We start from the raw sequence: 16,466 nt of genomic DNA, 5'->3' as shown, positions 1-16,466 counted from the left end.
TTCACGTTCTTCTGTCATGCCTTCCTGTGGCAAAAAGAAACAAGTCTCATGGATTAGACAACCGAGTAAAATAAACGCCATTTTTAAGCAATTATTATTGGGACTTGCTTGAACATCAAGATTCAAGCGAGTAACAAACGAAAAGCATATAAATACTTTAAAACATCACAAGCGCTTCAATATCCAAAGGCCCCGATTAAACTCGTTATACAATAGGGACATGTCACATGAAGATTAACAGCATCTCACCTGAATGGTTTTTGTCAAGGCCCCGAAACATCCAGAGACAAAGTGTTCTTTGCTCCCATTTTCGAATAGTATCTGCATTGCACTTCTATATCTATATATAGATGGATTTCTGACATGATTAAAATACATAATGAACCAGACAGACTGCACATACCATATTGAAATATAATTTATTCAATAACACGAGTTCAACAATAAATGGTGCCAGAGTATCAGATATTTTTTCCTCCAATTTTTGTTTAGACTAAAATAATTAATGATATAAAAGTTACAAGATATAAAAGTTACAATAGCATCTACTGGTTGACAGGAAAATGTACATCGAGTGCAGGACAGGCTGAAAGAAGTGATTGGAGCTCTACGGAGTAATTTTCTAGACGATTAGAGCCTGAACTTTGCTCCTGCAGACTTGGTAAACGAGAACTAGCCTCAGCATTTTCACTTCCTTCTAGGGCCTTTTTTGCCACGAGATCATCATTAAACAGCCGAAGAGCATCCACTGTCGAAATAGAGTGAACAGATTCATACAAGACCCTGAATTCATCTCTCTTTTCTTGGGTTTCAATTAACCGTTCCTTTAACCCATCTGGAAGGGAAGCCAATGCACTTCATTTGTGTTGTAGATGCCCAAAAGTAAATGAAAACTATTAATTCTGTAGCAATATCGAGTAACTTAATCTTATCTGTAATCTAGAAAAAGCAAAATATTAGCTTTTCCCCACCCCACCCAATCCCTTCCACCCAGTTTCTTTACCTGGTAACACCTCTAACAATGCCCCAGTTGTACCCGACAAGGACTGATTGCTTAAAGCCAATATTAAACCCTTCTTGTGCAGAAGCTTCTTTCCCTGCAGAGATACCTTCACGATACCCATGCTGAAAAATTCAACAACAAAAGAAAATAGTTAATAAATAAAAACCATTTAATCTTATGCATTGGAAAAAATGAAAATAGATCAGGAAAACCAGCTATAATTGTCTGATTACTATATGATACTGCTCACGTCTCCTCTGCCATTCCCTGTCCAATTCAGATGATTCATCCAATTCCTCCCCAGAATTTTCCCACATCGATCCACCTTCATGCTGCAAGTCATCCACATCACAGTCTGAAAACCAGAAGATGATTAAGATGTTTTGGTACTAAAGTACCAAACCTCACGTTCTACTCTTAAATAAGTTTCCTCCATAACAATTATGAAGGTAAAGAGGGAATTATGGACCTGAAAAGGCAATCTTTACATATATATATATATTTATAAGTAAAATGAAAAATATTTACATAAATACTTGAATAAGAAAAAGGATATACAACTTTTTACGATAATGTCACTCAGCATTCGCTGAGAAAAAAAAAATTACAATCAAGTTGGGCACTTTTTGAAATCGAATGCAAATGTGGCAGAAAAGCTTTACTTTCATCTCAAATATCCGGATGAATGAAAAAAATCCTCCTTTCAGATGCTAACACTAACCATTTCACTCCTGGTCATTCAAACTTATCAATAAGAAAAAATAGAAGAAAAAACAGAAAGATCTAAACAAAAGAAATTTCCTTTTTCCATTTTTTTTCAAACAACAAGTAACTTAAGCACCTAGGTAGATTGAACCGTGACCTTGCCCACCATCCATCCTCAGGCGGGTTGGAATTGCCATTTGCCAAAAAATCAAAATAAAAAAACTATAATAAAATGCAATGAGCATCTGCCATTAAATTTTTGAACAGATTCATCTTAAAACTAGTATCCATACCACGTGAATCACTTGCTTTACTAATGGAGATTGAAGAAGAACCCAAGTCTTTCTTTGATAGCTTCAAACTTTCTGAGTAAAGCTCTTCAGCAAGACTGCCCCCCATCTGTGCAGCCATAATCAAGTAATTGAAGCCAGAAGTAACAAAGTTTAATATATCAACAGGAAAGCACCTCAGAATATCGCGAGGATTTTCATCAATGAATTTTCCTTACAGCACTATACAGACAAATTGGATATAAATATACTTCAAGTGGCAAGGTGTTTGGTGTTTGCATAAACACAATAACCAACTCCTAAAGTATCAATATGAATTTTTTTTCTTGTTCAGAAGTAGAATTATATTAGAATATAGAAGTGGACATGCAAAAGTACATGGATATAACACAGGAGAGACGCCAAAATCTAAACCAAAAACTCAATATACCCATACAAATTCGTCACGTAACAGTTGCAGTTCCAAAGCAGGCATTTGCGACAAAGAGAACAAATGTCAAGCACGCAATAATTTACAACCTATGCACTTAATGTAAACTTAAAAGCCTGTTGCCAATAAGACATTTCATCGAACAGGTAGAATGCCCAATACCTCAAAAATAAGATATTCAATCGCCAAATTCAACATCCCACCACAAATCCAGCAATACCCAATCACTAACCTGAGAAGTTTCAAAATTTGATATAACAAAATTCATATATATATATATATATATTCGACGATATGTATTATGCACACCAAATCGAGAAAAATAAATAATAATTAAAAAAAGAATAAACTTGGAACGAGATAGGAGCAACGACTAATTTTCTAGAAGAAAAAAGTAATACAAGGAGCTTGGGCATTGCTTAGTTTCATTCTATTCGATAAAACTACTTATTTACTTGTATAAAAATAAAAATAAAAATTTAAAAAAAAAATTTAAAAAAAAAAAAAAAAAAAAGAAAAAAAGGAAGAAGAAGAAGAAGAAGAGCAATACAAGGAGCTGCTTGGCTTGGATTACCTCAAATCCTTTGGCCGGCGTGGGGTGAAAGTTTTCTGATGATTTACTTTCCGATTACTTTGGAATGCCAGTACTCTCTCTCTCTGTGTCTTTGGCGGTGCTTCTGTAGTTACGAACTTACGTGGCACAACAGATCCGCTTAAAAAAAAAAAAAGAAAAATTACAATTATAAAAAAGAAAATGCTAGTATCTAACTTTCTCCTCTCATTTTGGTCTCTTATATATTTAAATTTATTTCTTAATTTTTTTACTTAATAGTTAAAGAAATGACTTTTAATATATTTGTATATTTTTAGAAATGACTTTTAATATATTTGTATATTTTTTAAAAATATTTAAAGATGTTTAAAAAATATGAAAAGAAAAGAAAATATAGAATTTATATTAGTGGACACATCCAACGGTTAAAGCTAGACGACACATTAGCATCACTCTTATAAAAAATAGAATAACTCAAAAATAAAACATAAATATCGGGTGTTATATGGTTTTTCAGATTTCAATGGTGGTGGAACCGGGCCTTCTTCTCTCTTTCTCTCGAAGAAAATTAAGAGGTTCAGATTTTATTTTTGTCGGAAGGAGGGAGCCCCGGCTTCTTCCTCCTCCTCCTCATCCCTCTCCTTCCCTTATTCTCTCATTCACCTACCTTGTCTATTAAGGTTTTTTTTATTTAATTTAATTTTATTTTCTTCAAGGTTGAAAAAAGTAGATCTATAGCTTTTCAACAACTCTCAAGAGACACGCGTGACACAAGCAGATTCACAGGTCGAATCGTTCAAAGAAAAGTGGTGATTCTCGCACATTTTTTGTTTCATTATTGTTAATTAAAAAAAAATGTTCTGTCTCTCGAACTTTTGTATGTAGAGGTTGAATTCTCTATTTCTATGAAGAGTAAGGTTGAGTCTCTGTTTATGTAGAGAGTGTTGTCTCTTAGACGCTTGTCTGCAGAGAGTATTAGCAATAGTAAAGACCAAACCAATCACGAAAGGAAATAGTATACTGGTGGAACTCCAAATATATTATTTTGATTTATGATGTTATGTTAAATATGAAAACTTTTCAGAATGTATCTAGTTATGAATATAAATTTCTTTGATAAATAAATGACAACAATTTCCCTTAAAAAATTTAACAAGATTTCGACGATCGAAAAGATCTGAATTTTACTGTAAAATAGATTGGATAGTCAATGGATACGATCCATTTTAATAAAAAGATTCTTATTCTACAATCATAACTACCTAATTTAATCGAGCAAAGTCAAATTAGTAGGATTAATTGTATTTAATGGAAAGGAGAGACATTTGGCTGGCTCGATTAAAAAAAACAGATAATATAACTATAAATTTTTTTTTATAAAAGTAAAGTTATAAATTAATATGAATTTATTAGATTTGTTTACAATAAAAATAATCTTATAATCTAACTTATTACCTAAAGTTAGATTAATCTGATAAGGTTATTTTTATAAAATTTCTTTATATATGATTAGAATATTTATAAAATAAGAAAATAAAATAGATATGCGCGCAATCCTCTAATTTTATTTTAACGTGTAAGTAGTAAGTATATTTAAATGATATCATCACTTTCAATTAAAACGGCCTCCATTAATATCATAAAGGAAAATTCTATACTTGCACCACATTAATATTATTTCACTTTCATCCAATTATGCAAGATGTAGCATATTTATTATTATTAATTGATCTTTTATTTGATAATTTTTTATTATAATTTAATAGTGATAAATATGACACATATTATATAATAGAATAAAAGTGAGATGAGAATATGGTGTATATATAGCATTAATACTCTGTCACAAATGATTCTACAAGATGAGGGTTATCTGATCTGCTTCTCTACCTTCCGGCCTCCTCATCATCATAGCAATCACTAAATACCCATTAATTTGTTCATTCTTTCTCTCCGACGATCTGTAAAACCCCTCTCTCTCTCTCTCTCTCTCTCTCTCTCTCTCTTTCAATTAGTGATCTAAACTGTAGAGAGAAATCCATGCGTGCAAGAATTAATGAAGCCAACTATAAGACATAATGATACGTTTTTGAATTGAGGTGTAAGTGGTCAGTCATGTGGTGCATGTGATCATGATCAAACATCACCTAATTAAAGCAGTTCCAATGATCTAAAACTTGGATGGATGATGGATCATGCATGCACATTCTTTGACTACATGAACTCCATCGATCGGTGATCTCCAGCTAGCGCTCTGGCCTATATATAAAACTCTCGTCCCTAGCTTTTATTTTTTTTTTTTGCAATTTTTATCATGTCAACGGCCTCTTCAAATCAAGGAGCTAGCGAGCTGGGATATGATATCATATCTGCTCTGGACCCCTTCCTGGAAGCTGGTAACATTAATTTCGTTTTCATTCATAAATTACAAAATGCATGTATCAATTTAAGATTTGTCAAACATGTTCATGCATGTTCAAATCTTAACTATTATATATATATATATATATATGTGCGCGTGTTTAAGATATTAATGTTAAGGTGATTTTTATAGTGGATTTTTTGAAATCTTAAATACTAGTAGTAATCAGAATTACCATGAAAAAGGAAAATTGTATCTATTATACAGCTAAGAAGATTCTCCATGTAATTACATCTCTCTCTCTCTCTCTCTATATAGGTATATATAATGATGATTCCCAATCTCTCTCTCGCCCTCTCATCGCTTCTTCACCAGAAGAAACAAAGATGCAGCAGGGTTCTGGAACAGTACAGAGATATTCTTGTTCCATATTCCTTCTTACCTTCTTTGTGATTTACGCATGCCTTTGTCTAGCAAACTCTCCAAACAAGAGAGACATGAATGTGAAGTGGCGAAAGGAACAAAGGATCAGTTGTAACTTGTATGAAGGAACTTGGGTGATCGATGATGCTTACCCTCTCTACGATTCTCAAACTTGCTATCACATCCGCAAGGAGTTTGACTGCCAGAAGTTTGGTCGGCCGGATAAACTCTACCTCAAATATAGATGGCAGCCCAAGGAATGCGACTTACCCAGGTTCTGATCTCTCTCTCTCTCTCGCTCTGCACTTCTGCTCTGCCATGTGTTTATATGAATAAGAGTGTTTAACTTTTCCCCTATGAGGCATGTGATCGAGCGCAACCGCACATGTAAAAGATAGAAGAAAAAACAAAAGCAGCTGTTGATCATGCGCCTTCCATCTAGCCTATCATGTATTTATCAATCTTCTGGCTTTTGGAAAAAGTTGGGTGACTTTTGCAAAAGTGGAGTTCGTTTTTCTTCTCCTAACGCCGCTGTTTTTTCTCTCCTCTCTACCTTTTTTCGGTGGAATTTCTAGATTGTCTACCATCTTTTTTCGCAGGCTCACACAATTTCCTTTTTGAGTCTTGGACGCATTAAAATATCTAGAGAATACATGATCTTCACGCTGTCTTTTACTAGCGTGTTGTCCTGGCTTTCTCATTTTTCAGGATTAATTGTACTATATATATATATATATATATATATGAATATGTATCATCATGTATGTATGTCATCTGGAACATCTGCAGTATCTAGGATATTGTTACTGAGGCGCATGCAGTACTTGTAATCGAAATATGAAATAAGTCTCGTGCATCGTTTTTTTAGAAGTGCTAACGACATAAAGAGCTAGATTATCATATAAAAATACATGCATAAATTGACATGTATAATTACATATGATACATTATATCTACTTTATAATAAAACTAATTTAATAATCTAAAGTATCACAATATAATCAAGTCATATAAATTCATAACTTTATTTTTTTAGAGTCTTTTATAGTTAAAATATTTCTCTTTTTTTCTTTTTTAAGTAAAAAGTATAATGCGAGGGTCTCATTGTTTCTATTTCAAATTATAATTAGCCTTTGATTTAGTCACCATATTCGAATAAATTTTTTCTCAGGTACCACATATGATACCTCCCCCCCCCCCCCCAAAAAAAAAAAAAAAAAGGTACCACAGATGATATATATATATATATATATATATTCATATAATTGACCCAATTATTTAGTGCTCATATTAAGTGTATATATTCATTTTTAGTTATTAACTTTCTTAATTACCTTTTTTCAATTTTTTTTTTTTTTTTTGGTTTTGATAGATTCCTTTCTCGAACCATTAGCATATTAGGTAACATCATCATCCCAGAGAAATAATTATCTATTAATTGACTAATGATCTATGAATGGGAAGGAACAATTGAAGCTTCATGCATGCCAGCTAATATATGATGATCCTTTGCATGCACATGGCATAAGTTTTCAGAGACTCATAATAATTATTATCTTGAAATTAATGTTTTCTTGATCTTCATAAATGATCAGTTTTAGAATAACTTAGAGGTATCTTGCATAATATATATATATATATATATATATATAGTCCAGGGATCATGTTTTTGTCTTCTCCATTATTACGAAAATTAATGGTTTTTATTTTCTTAGATCAATAAATGACGATCTGAAAATGAAAGATATATATATATATATACTCTATTATATAAGTCTTGTTTTACCGTTAAGTCAGTTAAGTCCGTTAAGTCTTATTTTACCAAAAAGTCCTTAAAACTTTTGACCATTTGACATGTAGCTCACTTGTAAAATTTAATGAAGGATCTTGTTTTATCAAAAGGTCCTTAAGACCCTTGACTATTTGACATGTAACTCCCTTGTAGAATTTAATGAATGATCATGTTTTACCAAAAGATTATTAATAGAATATAATTATTATTAATATTAATATTGAATATTATTAATTTGATTAGAATATAATTATTATTAATATTTTAATTAGTAAAACTATAAAATGTGATAAAAAAAAATTAAAAAAATTATTAAATTAATAATATTTTATTATTATATAGAGAGTAAATAAATAATCCAATATGGATGCAGACTAATGCTCATATTTTGCTGAAATTTAAATTTTTTTTTAATCATGATTTTTTTGTCTTTCTTTAACCTTGTATTTTCTTTTCCTAGATAAATAAGCTACTGTCTTTTTTATTTATTTAAATCATTATATCAGGTGCATTCCGAGGCTAACACACCAGGGGCCGTTCCCTAGTATGTGTGTGTATATATATATATATATATATATATATATTAGTTGGTGAAGCTGTTATATAATTTTACTTTTTCTCTTCTCGTTGGATTTTCCTGTCTTTGGTTAATGCTAATATTATTTATTTATGTTGGAAAACATGATGATGAATTGCAGTTTCGATGGTCAAGAGTTTTTACAGAGGTTTAAGGGCAAGAAGATAATGTTTATAGGAGACTCTATTAGTCTCAACCAGTGGGAATCTCTAAATTGCCTTCTTCATGCAGCTGTGCCAAATTCCACTATCATAGACCAGAGAAATGACTCGATTTCTAACACCACGTTTCAGGTATATATAATATAAACGAACTAATAATATTATTAATTAATGTTCGTACCAAAAATTTAGGTTTCATGTACATTAATGGCTAAGAATTGCAGTAGTACTCTATAAACTTAATTTGCATGCAGGACTATGGAGTTTCAGTTCTGCTATTCAATTCTCACTACTTGGTAGACATCGAAGAAGAACAAATCGGTCGTGTTTTAAAGCTTGATTCCCTGAAGAATGGCGACATGTGGAAAGAAATCGATGTTCTGGTTTTCAACACTTGGCAGTGGTGGTACCGTAGAGGACCTAAGCAACCGTACGTACAATATTGAGTACTGACCTCTAAATATTTATAAAGTCGAGCATCTATGATAGATATTATATATATATATATATAAACTGTCACATGTATTTTCATAACTATAAGAAAATATGTAACGGAATTCTGATTGCAGATGGGATTACATTGAAGATGAAAACAAGGACGTTGTCAAGGACATGGATCGGATGGTTGCTTTTCGAAAAGGTTTAACAACATGGGCGAAGTGGGTCGATACAGATGTGGATCCTAACAAAACCAGAGTCATTTTTCAAGGAATTTCTCCTTCACACTACGAGTAAGATCATGATCAATATACTTTTTAATTCTTAAATTGTAATCTTTAATTTTTCCCAAGTTTTTTGTGTTGATTATGAGCATATTATATGGTGCATATAGTGGGAAGGGTTGGGACGAGCCAGAAGTAAAGAACTGCTCAAAGGAGACAAAGCCCATAAACGGGTCGTCTTACCCAGGTGGTTTGCCAGAGGCAGCATACGTGGTGAAAGAAGTGTTGAGCACAATAAGGAAACCTGTTCATTTGCTTGACATAACGAACCTCTCACAACTGAGAAAAGATGGACATCCTGCCTCTTATAATGGATTCAAGGGCATGGACTGCACCCATTGGTGTCTTGCTGGAATTCCAGACACCTGGAATCAGCTTCTATACGCGGCTCTCGTGATCTCTACCTAGCTAATTAATCGAATTCTTCAATTAATGTACAAACACATTAATGAAAAAAGCCGCGTAGCTATATATAGCTAGCCATATTGCATGAAAGCATTAATTAATTTTTAAGAAATTACTCCAATATATAGCTAGTACTGATGATCTGTTCACGATTGATTTGAATATTTTTACAGAAAATAATATATATCTACCTGAGATATTAATTATAATTAGTTAGCACGTGGTACGTGCAATATCATGTACGTACGTACGTACTAAATTAAATAAGTGCTTCTGTGTTCTAAAATTCGAATTATTAATTAGAATTTGAATTGCTGATGCGATTCCGTCATTATTAATATTAAGAAAAATGCTAAAGTCAGTCGGCATGCATAGTCGCCGCGAAATCAGTGCCTAAGTGGAAAATAAAACGCGTCGTTTTGTATCTCCCTCCCTTCGAAAACCCAATTCCAAACTCTCCCCCTCTTTGAATCCCTTTGACCCCAGGCCACTCTTCTCCTCCAACTCTCCCCCTCCCTTCCTTGGAACCCCCTCCCTTCGAAGACCTAGTCCCAACTCTCCTCTCCTTGAATCCTTTCGAACCCCATACCAAACTCTCCCCCTCCCTGAATCTCTTCGTACTCTTCCTCCCTTCATAAATATTTTTTCATATTTTAGACGCTATGTATGTCTTCGAACTCAATAATAAAGATACTCTGGTTTATGCGAACTGTGTGTATATATTTATTTTCCAAGTAAAAAAACATGTTTTGCCATTCAAACGGTCTTCTTTCTCGAACAAGAAGTGGGAGGCGCCACCGGCTATTTAGTCCGTCTTGCGCATTCCTCTCGCATTCTGTCACTGTCAATTTTACTCCCTTCATTCATTTTCATTCTTCATTCTTCCACAAGCTCTGCTTTTTGGAACCGCTTTGCAGCTCGTTATCAAGGTTCTTCCTGATCTCTTTGCTTGATTTATCCTCTCAAGTTTTTGGTTGCATTTCTATTTTCCTTTTTCAATTTCTCCTACTACCCAACATGTATAATAACAACGAAAAATTAACTCCTATAAAAGTACTTTTTTATCTTTTTTCTTTTCTATGATTTGTTGGTTCGTTTTTGAACGGCTTGATTGAATGTTGGAATGTATGTATTCGAACTCAAGTTAGTTAATTATCACGTTGCACTATTTTTTCACCCTCTACATTTCTTGAAATGGATTTAATTACGAGCTAGTTAGGAATTAAATTCAAATGAACTGCATGTGTAGACTATTCAAGAGCACCATGAAAATTCTTTATTGAAATCGAAAATGGATAAAGTTCAAGATGAAAACAAAGCCACGAGGGAGCAAATAAACAAAGCTTGTTGCCCCAACTGCGGCACGGCCACCACAAGCTGAGATGCATCAATGACCCAGTTCTACACAAAGAAGAAGACCACTTGAAGATCCAGTTCAGTGGCTGTTTACGGACTCATCCACTTGAAGAGAGCACGGATCCACTTGAAGACCACAAAGTCGAAGACGAGCTTGAGAAGAAGACCATTGAAGAGAGAGCACCAACGCCAAACCCAGTTCCACACGAAGAGAAAAGCATGGCTCTGGTCTTTCTATTTTTGCTGGTTTTTTTTTATATAGCGGCTGACGTGGCACAACCGACTCCTCCGCGATTACATCTGGTACCCAGAAGAAATGTAATATTAAAGGCGGAGCTAGCTAGAGAATATGGCGATTCCCGATTGCGCGCATGAGTTCAGCACAATTTATTAGGAAAAATTCTCCATGAAATTAAGATAAATCACTCGTGCTAACACATGCAATTAGTACGTACTATATATTATTTCCAACGATCGTCTCCCCTTCACGTGATTCTATTATCATATATAATGAATATTTATAGTACTTCTCGATCTTGTCATGACCATCTATTATCATATATATCATGATTTTGCATGCAAATTCTCATTATATATAATGTGTGTGTGAACTTCATCATTTATGCAATACTCTTGTGATCATCATCTCTGCATAGAAGAATATTGCATTCCTCCATTTGATGTGCTTGAGCTACATGCAAACTTTCTATCTGAGTTTCGCTCGAACGAACTATTGTACATGTGAATATTAAACAAATTTTTTGTTTGGCGATTTGCTACAGCTTGGACCTTTTGACACGCATGTTCTCTATGGCTCAAGATTCTTTGAAACCCCACCAAAAAATTGTAATGAATCCATATCATGTTGGGTCGGATTATCAAATCGGGCCTCCACAAGAATAAACTAGACTCAACAAATCCAACATGCCGGATACTAACTATAACAAGCCAGCTCCCATCTAATAATGGAACGTACGTACTGATCATTACACGCCAAATTTAATGATCTTTTTCCTACTAAAAATGAAACGTTCTTCTTTCTAATTGGAGTTGATTTCCTCGATCAACGTATATATAAGTTCTTTGCATCCATATAGCGGCTATTGTTTATATATATATATATATGATCACGAAACATGTACAAAATATTATATATGCAGAAATTAATTTATAATGATAGTGATGATATGTAATTTTGATATCATCAATAATCTTGCATGCACCCTGACCGATAAGCTTTAGAAATTGAAGGGACAGGTCAAGAATATGCAATGGTCTCTTGATGAATATGCATGCATGAAACGGGGCCATATATTCCATTTGAAAAAGCTCCTAATTAGAACTGTACGTAGATACTGGAAAGATATATCTACCCTTTCCTGTTCCCAATCTATTGATGAATGATAAAGATATTGCCATTAATGAACAAAAACTAGATCAGTAGTACCATTAACCAACTTTCACAAAATGTAAGATCCTAATTGGAGACAATTTCCAAATTCCGAATGGCTTCATTCCTAAATTATTACTCTCTTGTCACCCTAATTTACTTCAGTACCCTCTACTCAGCCTTTCTGAATATTATCAATGGTGGAGCTTGGGTGGGGTGTTTCTCCCTATCGGGCCGGGCTGATTCCCTCCTCAAAGGCTCATCTAACTTGTGGATAGACTGCCTCACCGCATGATCAAAAGGAAGAAGATCCAAGCCCAACCTCTGGGGTACACGTCAGGAAGAGGCTGTCAATGACATGCGCAACAACTTGCATAGTTGGCAGGAGATCATGCGGCATTAAATACCAGTGACGAACGCACGTTGTAGTATGCCCGCATTTTTAGGTATATTAAAAAAGCAATTCTACGGATCAGTCTCTAGCCGTAGCACATCACACCGATTTTTTTTTTCTTTTACCACAATACATGAGGTGTGCTGTGAATATGGACTGATACTAATAATTTTCTATATTAAAATTTTAAAAAATTTTAGAAAGAGATTATAAATTTTTTTAGAGGGTCATTTTTTATATTTGTAGAATTATCTATTTTTAAAGATGTGGCTTCTCTAAAATTAAAATTAAAATTAAGTTTAGGAGAAATAATAAACTTATTAATATGAATCTTAAAATTTTTTGTTATACAATATTGAGTTTCTTAATATGAAATCTAAAGTAAAAATAGAAGAAAAATTATTTAAGGTCGATGATCTATATGAAAAATAGTTTGTAGTTATGTTTTTATGATTTTTCAATCTTTTTTTAATTTACATAAGAGAAATGATGTCTGCAGTCCTAAGATCATGTGCAAGCACCGTCCACTCCCTTTGAAAAAAGTAGGTAAATTTAAGACTCACATGAAAAAAATTATTTTTTAATGGTAGACTCCACTTTTTTTTTTTCAAAAGTAGTACGTATAGCTTACACACCTTAAAACTGTATTTAGTATTACTCTTTACATAAATGTGTTACATAGTAGAAAAGTTGACCTCCTTCGACACAATTGCTGATTCTTCCACTATCGGCAGCAAGCAACAATCTCGACAGAGACTCAAATTTTTTAGAAACTCAAAAAATGGGCGCACTCCCCACCGACCTCTCATAGGGAGTAAGACGTGTAGAGAAGTATGTCCACATTCAATGTGGCGACATGGCATTTTGAGCAGCAAGTAATATCCCTGCCATAGGTACGGTGCCCAATACGACACATAAGCACCTCATTCATAGGGAGTGGAGCCTACCTCAACCAGGGTATAAAAGCCCGAACCTAGGTTTGAGAGGGGTCTTTGGATCTCGTCTAAACTCTCATTTCATTCTCTAGAATACCATATTACTTTTCTTATTGATTTGGACATTAGAGGCGTCACTCACTACTCCGAGGCCTCTCCCTTGTGTGTCTCGTAGGTATGGCAGAGTGGGCGAGGGAAGTTGTCCGGAGTACAAAACACCTCGTCAACAGAGCTTTTGTTGAGGAAATTACTGAATCCATAGCGATAAAGCGCAAGGAAAACATGAGCCACCTCCAGTAGTACTTCTACCTCCATGACATCCTTAGTGGCAAAAACCTAAGTGCTGCCAGAATTGCAGGGCCACCAAACAGTACCATTTTCAACTTCGGGAACACAATGATGATGGATATTGATGCATTCGTGGGTATGAACTTTTCAACTTTAAAACTCGTGGGAAGAGCTCAAGCTAGCTAGGATTATATTCCATGGCTGCTCAAAACGAGTTAGCAACGCTTATATATGGTTATGAACTTTGCTTTCCTGCTAGGTAAGTATAATGGACGTAGTAGCGTCAGCATTCTTGGGAGAAATCCATGCATGAGTTGTTAATGACGCGAGAGAAATGCATGCCCAATATTGTAATTGGAGGTAGCGGGCATTTCAGGAATGCTCGTGGCTATGCAATGGCACATACAATATTCAGGGTTGATACAAACACAAGATCTAATCTATGTAGGGTTGGCACATTATACAATGCTAGCTAGAGATGCCCCTGTTGAATACCATATTAATTAATATATGTATGGCATTTCGAGCTAATTAACCCATATATTCACATCATGATCTAATCGTGCCTGCTACCTAGCTAGCTAGTTTATTTTTATATTGCTATTTGATCATTGGGCATGCCTTAGAGTCTTATTTATTTATTCATTTTTCGAATAATGTTGATCATGTGAAAAATAGTGAAATCCTATTACATATTTATGCCGTGTCTACCACGTACATTTGAATTCACAACCTCAGTCTGTCTCTCTTCAAACTACTACTGCGTGAGCTCTATTCTTCATATATATATTGTGCTTGAACTCTGATCTAGTAGAATTAAAATTTAGCTAATTTTATCAGTTGAGCCGACTTGTTAAGAAATTTGGGTTTACACAAAAGCACTCAGGGATTAATGCGGCACTCACGCTTCAACTTTCATGATCAGTACTCGTGATAACAAGTACAAATAACACGTCTCATCATGTCCCTAGCTGTCTCTTGCCTATAAGAAATTTCCACTATAGTCGCATATATGCAAGCCAATTTGAAAATTACAGATCCTTACGTATACATGTCTCAAAATCGATTAATACTATATGAAAAATGAACATTTATGATAATTTTTTTACAATAAAAATGATTATTTATGGTGAAAATAGATTTATTTTGATAAGAAATAATCATTTTAATAAGAAATAACTGATAAATAAAAATAAAAATGGTTTATTAAGATAAAATAAAAATGGTTTATTAAGATAAATATCAATGCAATGAATTGTTTCAAGACCAACCCAACCCTAATTGAATTGACCCCCATCACAGATGTAGAAATAGAAACAACTTCCGAAACAAAGGGGACTAAACAGGAACAAGAGGAATCCACTGAAAAAGATCCTTCTCCTTCTCTTTTTTCTGAAGAAAAGGAGGATCCGGACAAAATGGATAAAACAGAAAAGATCCGAATGAATGGAAAGGGATCTAAGCAATTCGATGAATTACTCCTAAAAGTTCACATCGGAATAGTACTAGTTGATGAGAGTTACTTCGGAAACACACAAAAAAAGTAAAATTCATTTGGGTTATTCTCTCTTGAAATATTTCTAACTTCGAATTTTCTTGATTCTCATCTAGATAAAAAGTTTTATAAATTGGTCTATTTTTATAACGTGTCTCTTTAAAGTGGAATTCATCCTTTGTTTTTCCCTTTCGAAGGAAGCATGCATGCTAATCTTAGAATCATTTCAATCCACTGTCAAAAAAAGAAAAGTTCATATGGACATGACCATTATATGTAACCTGAAAATGAAATTGTCCAAATAGCAAACCTTTATCCTTCTTCTTTCTTCGATTCTTTTCCCTTTTCTTTTAACTTTCAGACCACCACACTTTATATATAAATACCAGGCACGCACACGCGTATGATCGGTACTCGTACATGTGTCTGATTCTCATATGTTTAAATAGGGGCATGTAAGCTATATATATTGATTAGCTAGATGCCATGTTCTCAGAGAAAGAAAGGCAGGCAACTGTGATGAAATCCAGTTCAAATTTGAGACTCATATGGAATCATGTGACCAACATATTAATTGGAAAACGGACTCTTGATGATGAGGGATGAGGGATACTTATAGCTAGCATTTTTAAAATTAGCATTTAGTTAAGTGATAATCTTAAGCACTCCTCGATCTTGCTTTTACATGAGGTTTGGCACACATATATTTGTCAAAGTCTGATTACATGTATCTAGCTTTTAAGCCAGCTTGACCAGGACGTGATGGTCATTTCTTGGAAATGATCTGATTACTTGGCTCTGAAGAAATTTATAGGCCTAACTTATTTCATAAAACCGGTTCTACAAGAGAGGATTGCTCATTCTTTATAAACATGCCCAATGTCTTGTCTACAGGCAATATGAGATTATTCTTCTACAGTCTGGTCTACTCTGATTTGACTTTATCCACAAACAAGAATCTCATGCTTGTAACTGTGACACTGTTTATAATTTATTATCAAACTTGATGTCTCTGCAAGTCATGAAACTATGAAAGCATCTATTTCCTTATATTTGTTAAAAAATGCAAGTGCGATTCCACGAATCAGTTGAAATCTTATATTATCAAGCCACTGGCCACTTGTCAGCTGTACCCTATTAATAATTATAACCTCTCATAGTCTTGTACCACATGAGGCCAATATA

The 16,466-nt window shown here is 33.9% G+C and overlaps 2 protein-coding genes across 3 annotated transcripts; one reads left to right on the top strand and one right to left on the bottom strand.

The window, feature by feature from the left end:
- Positions 1-405: 405 nt before the first annotated feature.
- Positions 406-3,143, bottom strand: LOC121239257. 2 transcript variants are annotated; one of them, XM_041136466.1, is made up of 5 exons: positions 3,003-3,143; positions 2,002-2,107; positions 1,237-1,358; positions 1,004-1,125; positions 406-855 (listed from the first exon to the last, which is right to left on the bottom strand). In XM_041136466.1, exons 2-5 carry the CDS (start codon positions 2,105-2,107, stop codon positions 546-548), a joined length of 660 nt encoding a protein of 219 aa, XP_040992400.1. In that variant the 5' UTR covers positions 3,003-3,143; the 3' UTR covers positions 406-545. The 2 variants fall into 2 exon arrangements, with proteins under 2 accessions (XP_040992400.1, XP_040992401.1); XM_041136467.1 differs by having other exon boundaries at positions 713-902.
- Positions 3,144-5,271: 2,128 nt separating this feature from the next.
- Positions 5,272-9,579, top strand: LOC121238272 (protein trichome birefringence-like 38). Its single transcript, XM_041135100.1, has 6 exons — positions 5,272-5,377; positions 5,662-6,040; positions 8,257-8,428; positions 8,551-8,726; positions 8,866-9,027; positions 9,129-9,579. The coding sequence occupies exons 1-6, from the start codon at positions 5,296-5,298 to the stop codon at positions 9,424-9,426; spliced, it is 1,269 nt and encodes a 422-aa protein (XP_040991034.1). The 5' UTR covers positions 5,272-5,295; the 3' UTR covers positions 9,427-9,579.
- The last annotated feature ends 6,887 nt before the right edge of the window (positions 9,580-16,466 follow it).

The sequence above is a fragment of the Juglans microcarpa x Juglans regia genome, chromosome 7D (genome assembly GCF_004785595.1).
Source record: "Juglans microcarpa x Juglans regia isolate MS1-56 chromosome 7D, Jm3101_v1.0, whole genome shotgun sequence".
NCBI lineage: Eukaryota > Viridiplantae > Streptophyta > Magnoliopsida > Fagales > Juglandaceae > Juglans > Juglans microcarpa x Juglans regia.
This window is presented reverse-complemented; position numbering and strand designations above follow the sequence as displayed.

Coding starts and splice junctions, on each gene's coding strand:
- LOC121239257 (XM_041136466.1), bottom strand. CDS start 2,107: ATGGGGGGCAGTCTTGCTGAAGAGCTTTACTCAGAAAGTTTGAAGCTA. Junction 1,126..1,236: donor GACGTGAGCAGTATCATATA/GTAATCAGACAA, acceptor TGAATTTTTCAG/CATGGGTATCGTGAAGGTAT. Junction 856..1,003: donor ATTGTTAGAGGTGTTACCAG/GTAAAGAAACTG, acceptor ACACAAATGAAG/TGCATTGGCTTCCCTTCCAG.
- LOC121238272 (XM_041135100.1), top strand. CDS start 5,296: ATGTCAACGGCCTCTTCAAATCAAGGAGCTAGCGAGCTGGGATATGAT. Junction 8,429..8,550: donor TTTCTAACACCACGTTTCAG/GTATATATAATA, acceptor ATTTGCATGCAG/GACTATGGAGTTTCAGTTCT. Junction 9,028..9,128: donor ATTTCTCCTTCACACTACGA/GTAAGATCATGA, acceptor TGGTGCATATAG/TGGGAAGGGTTGGGACGAGC.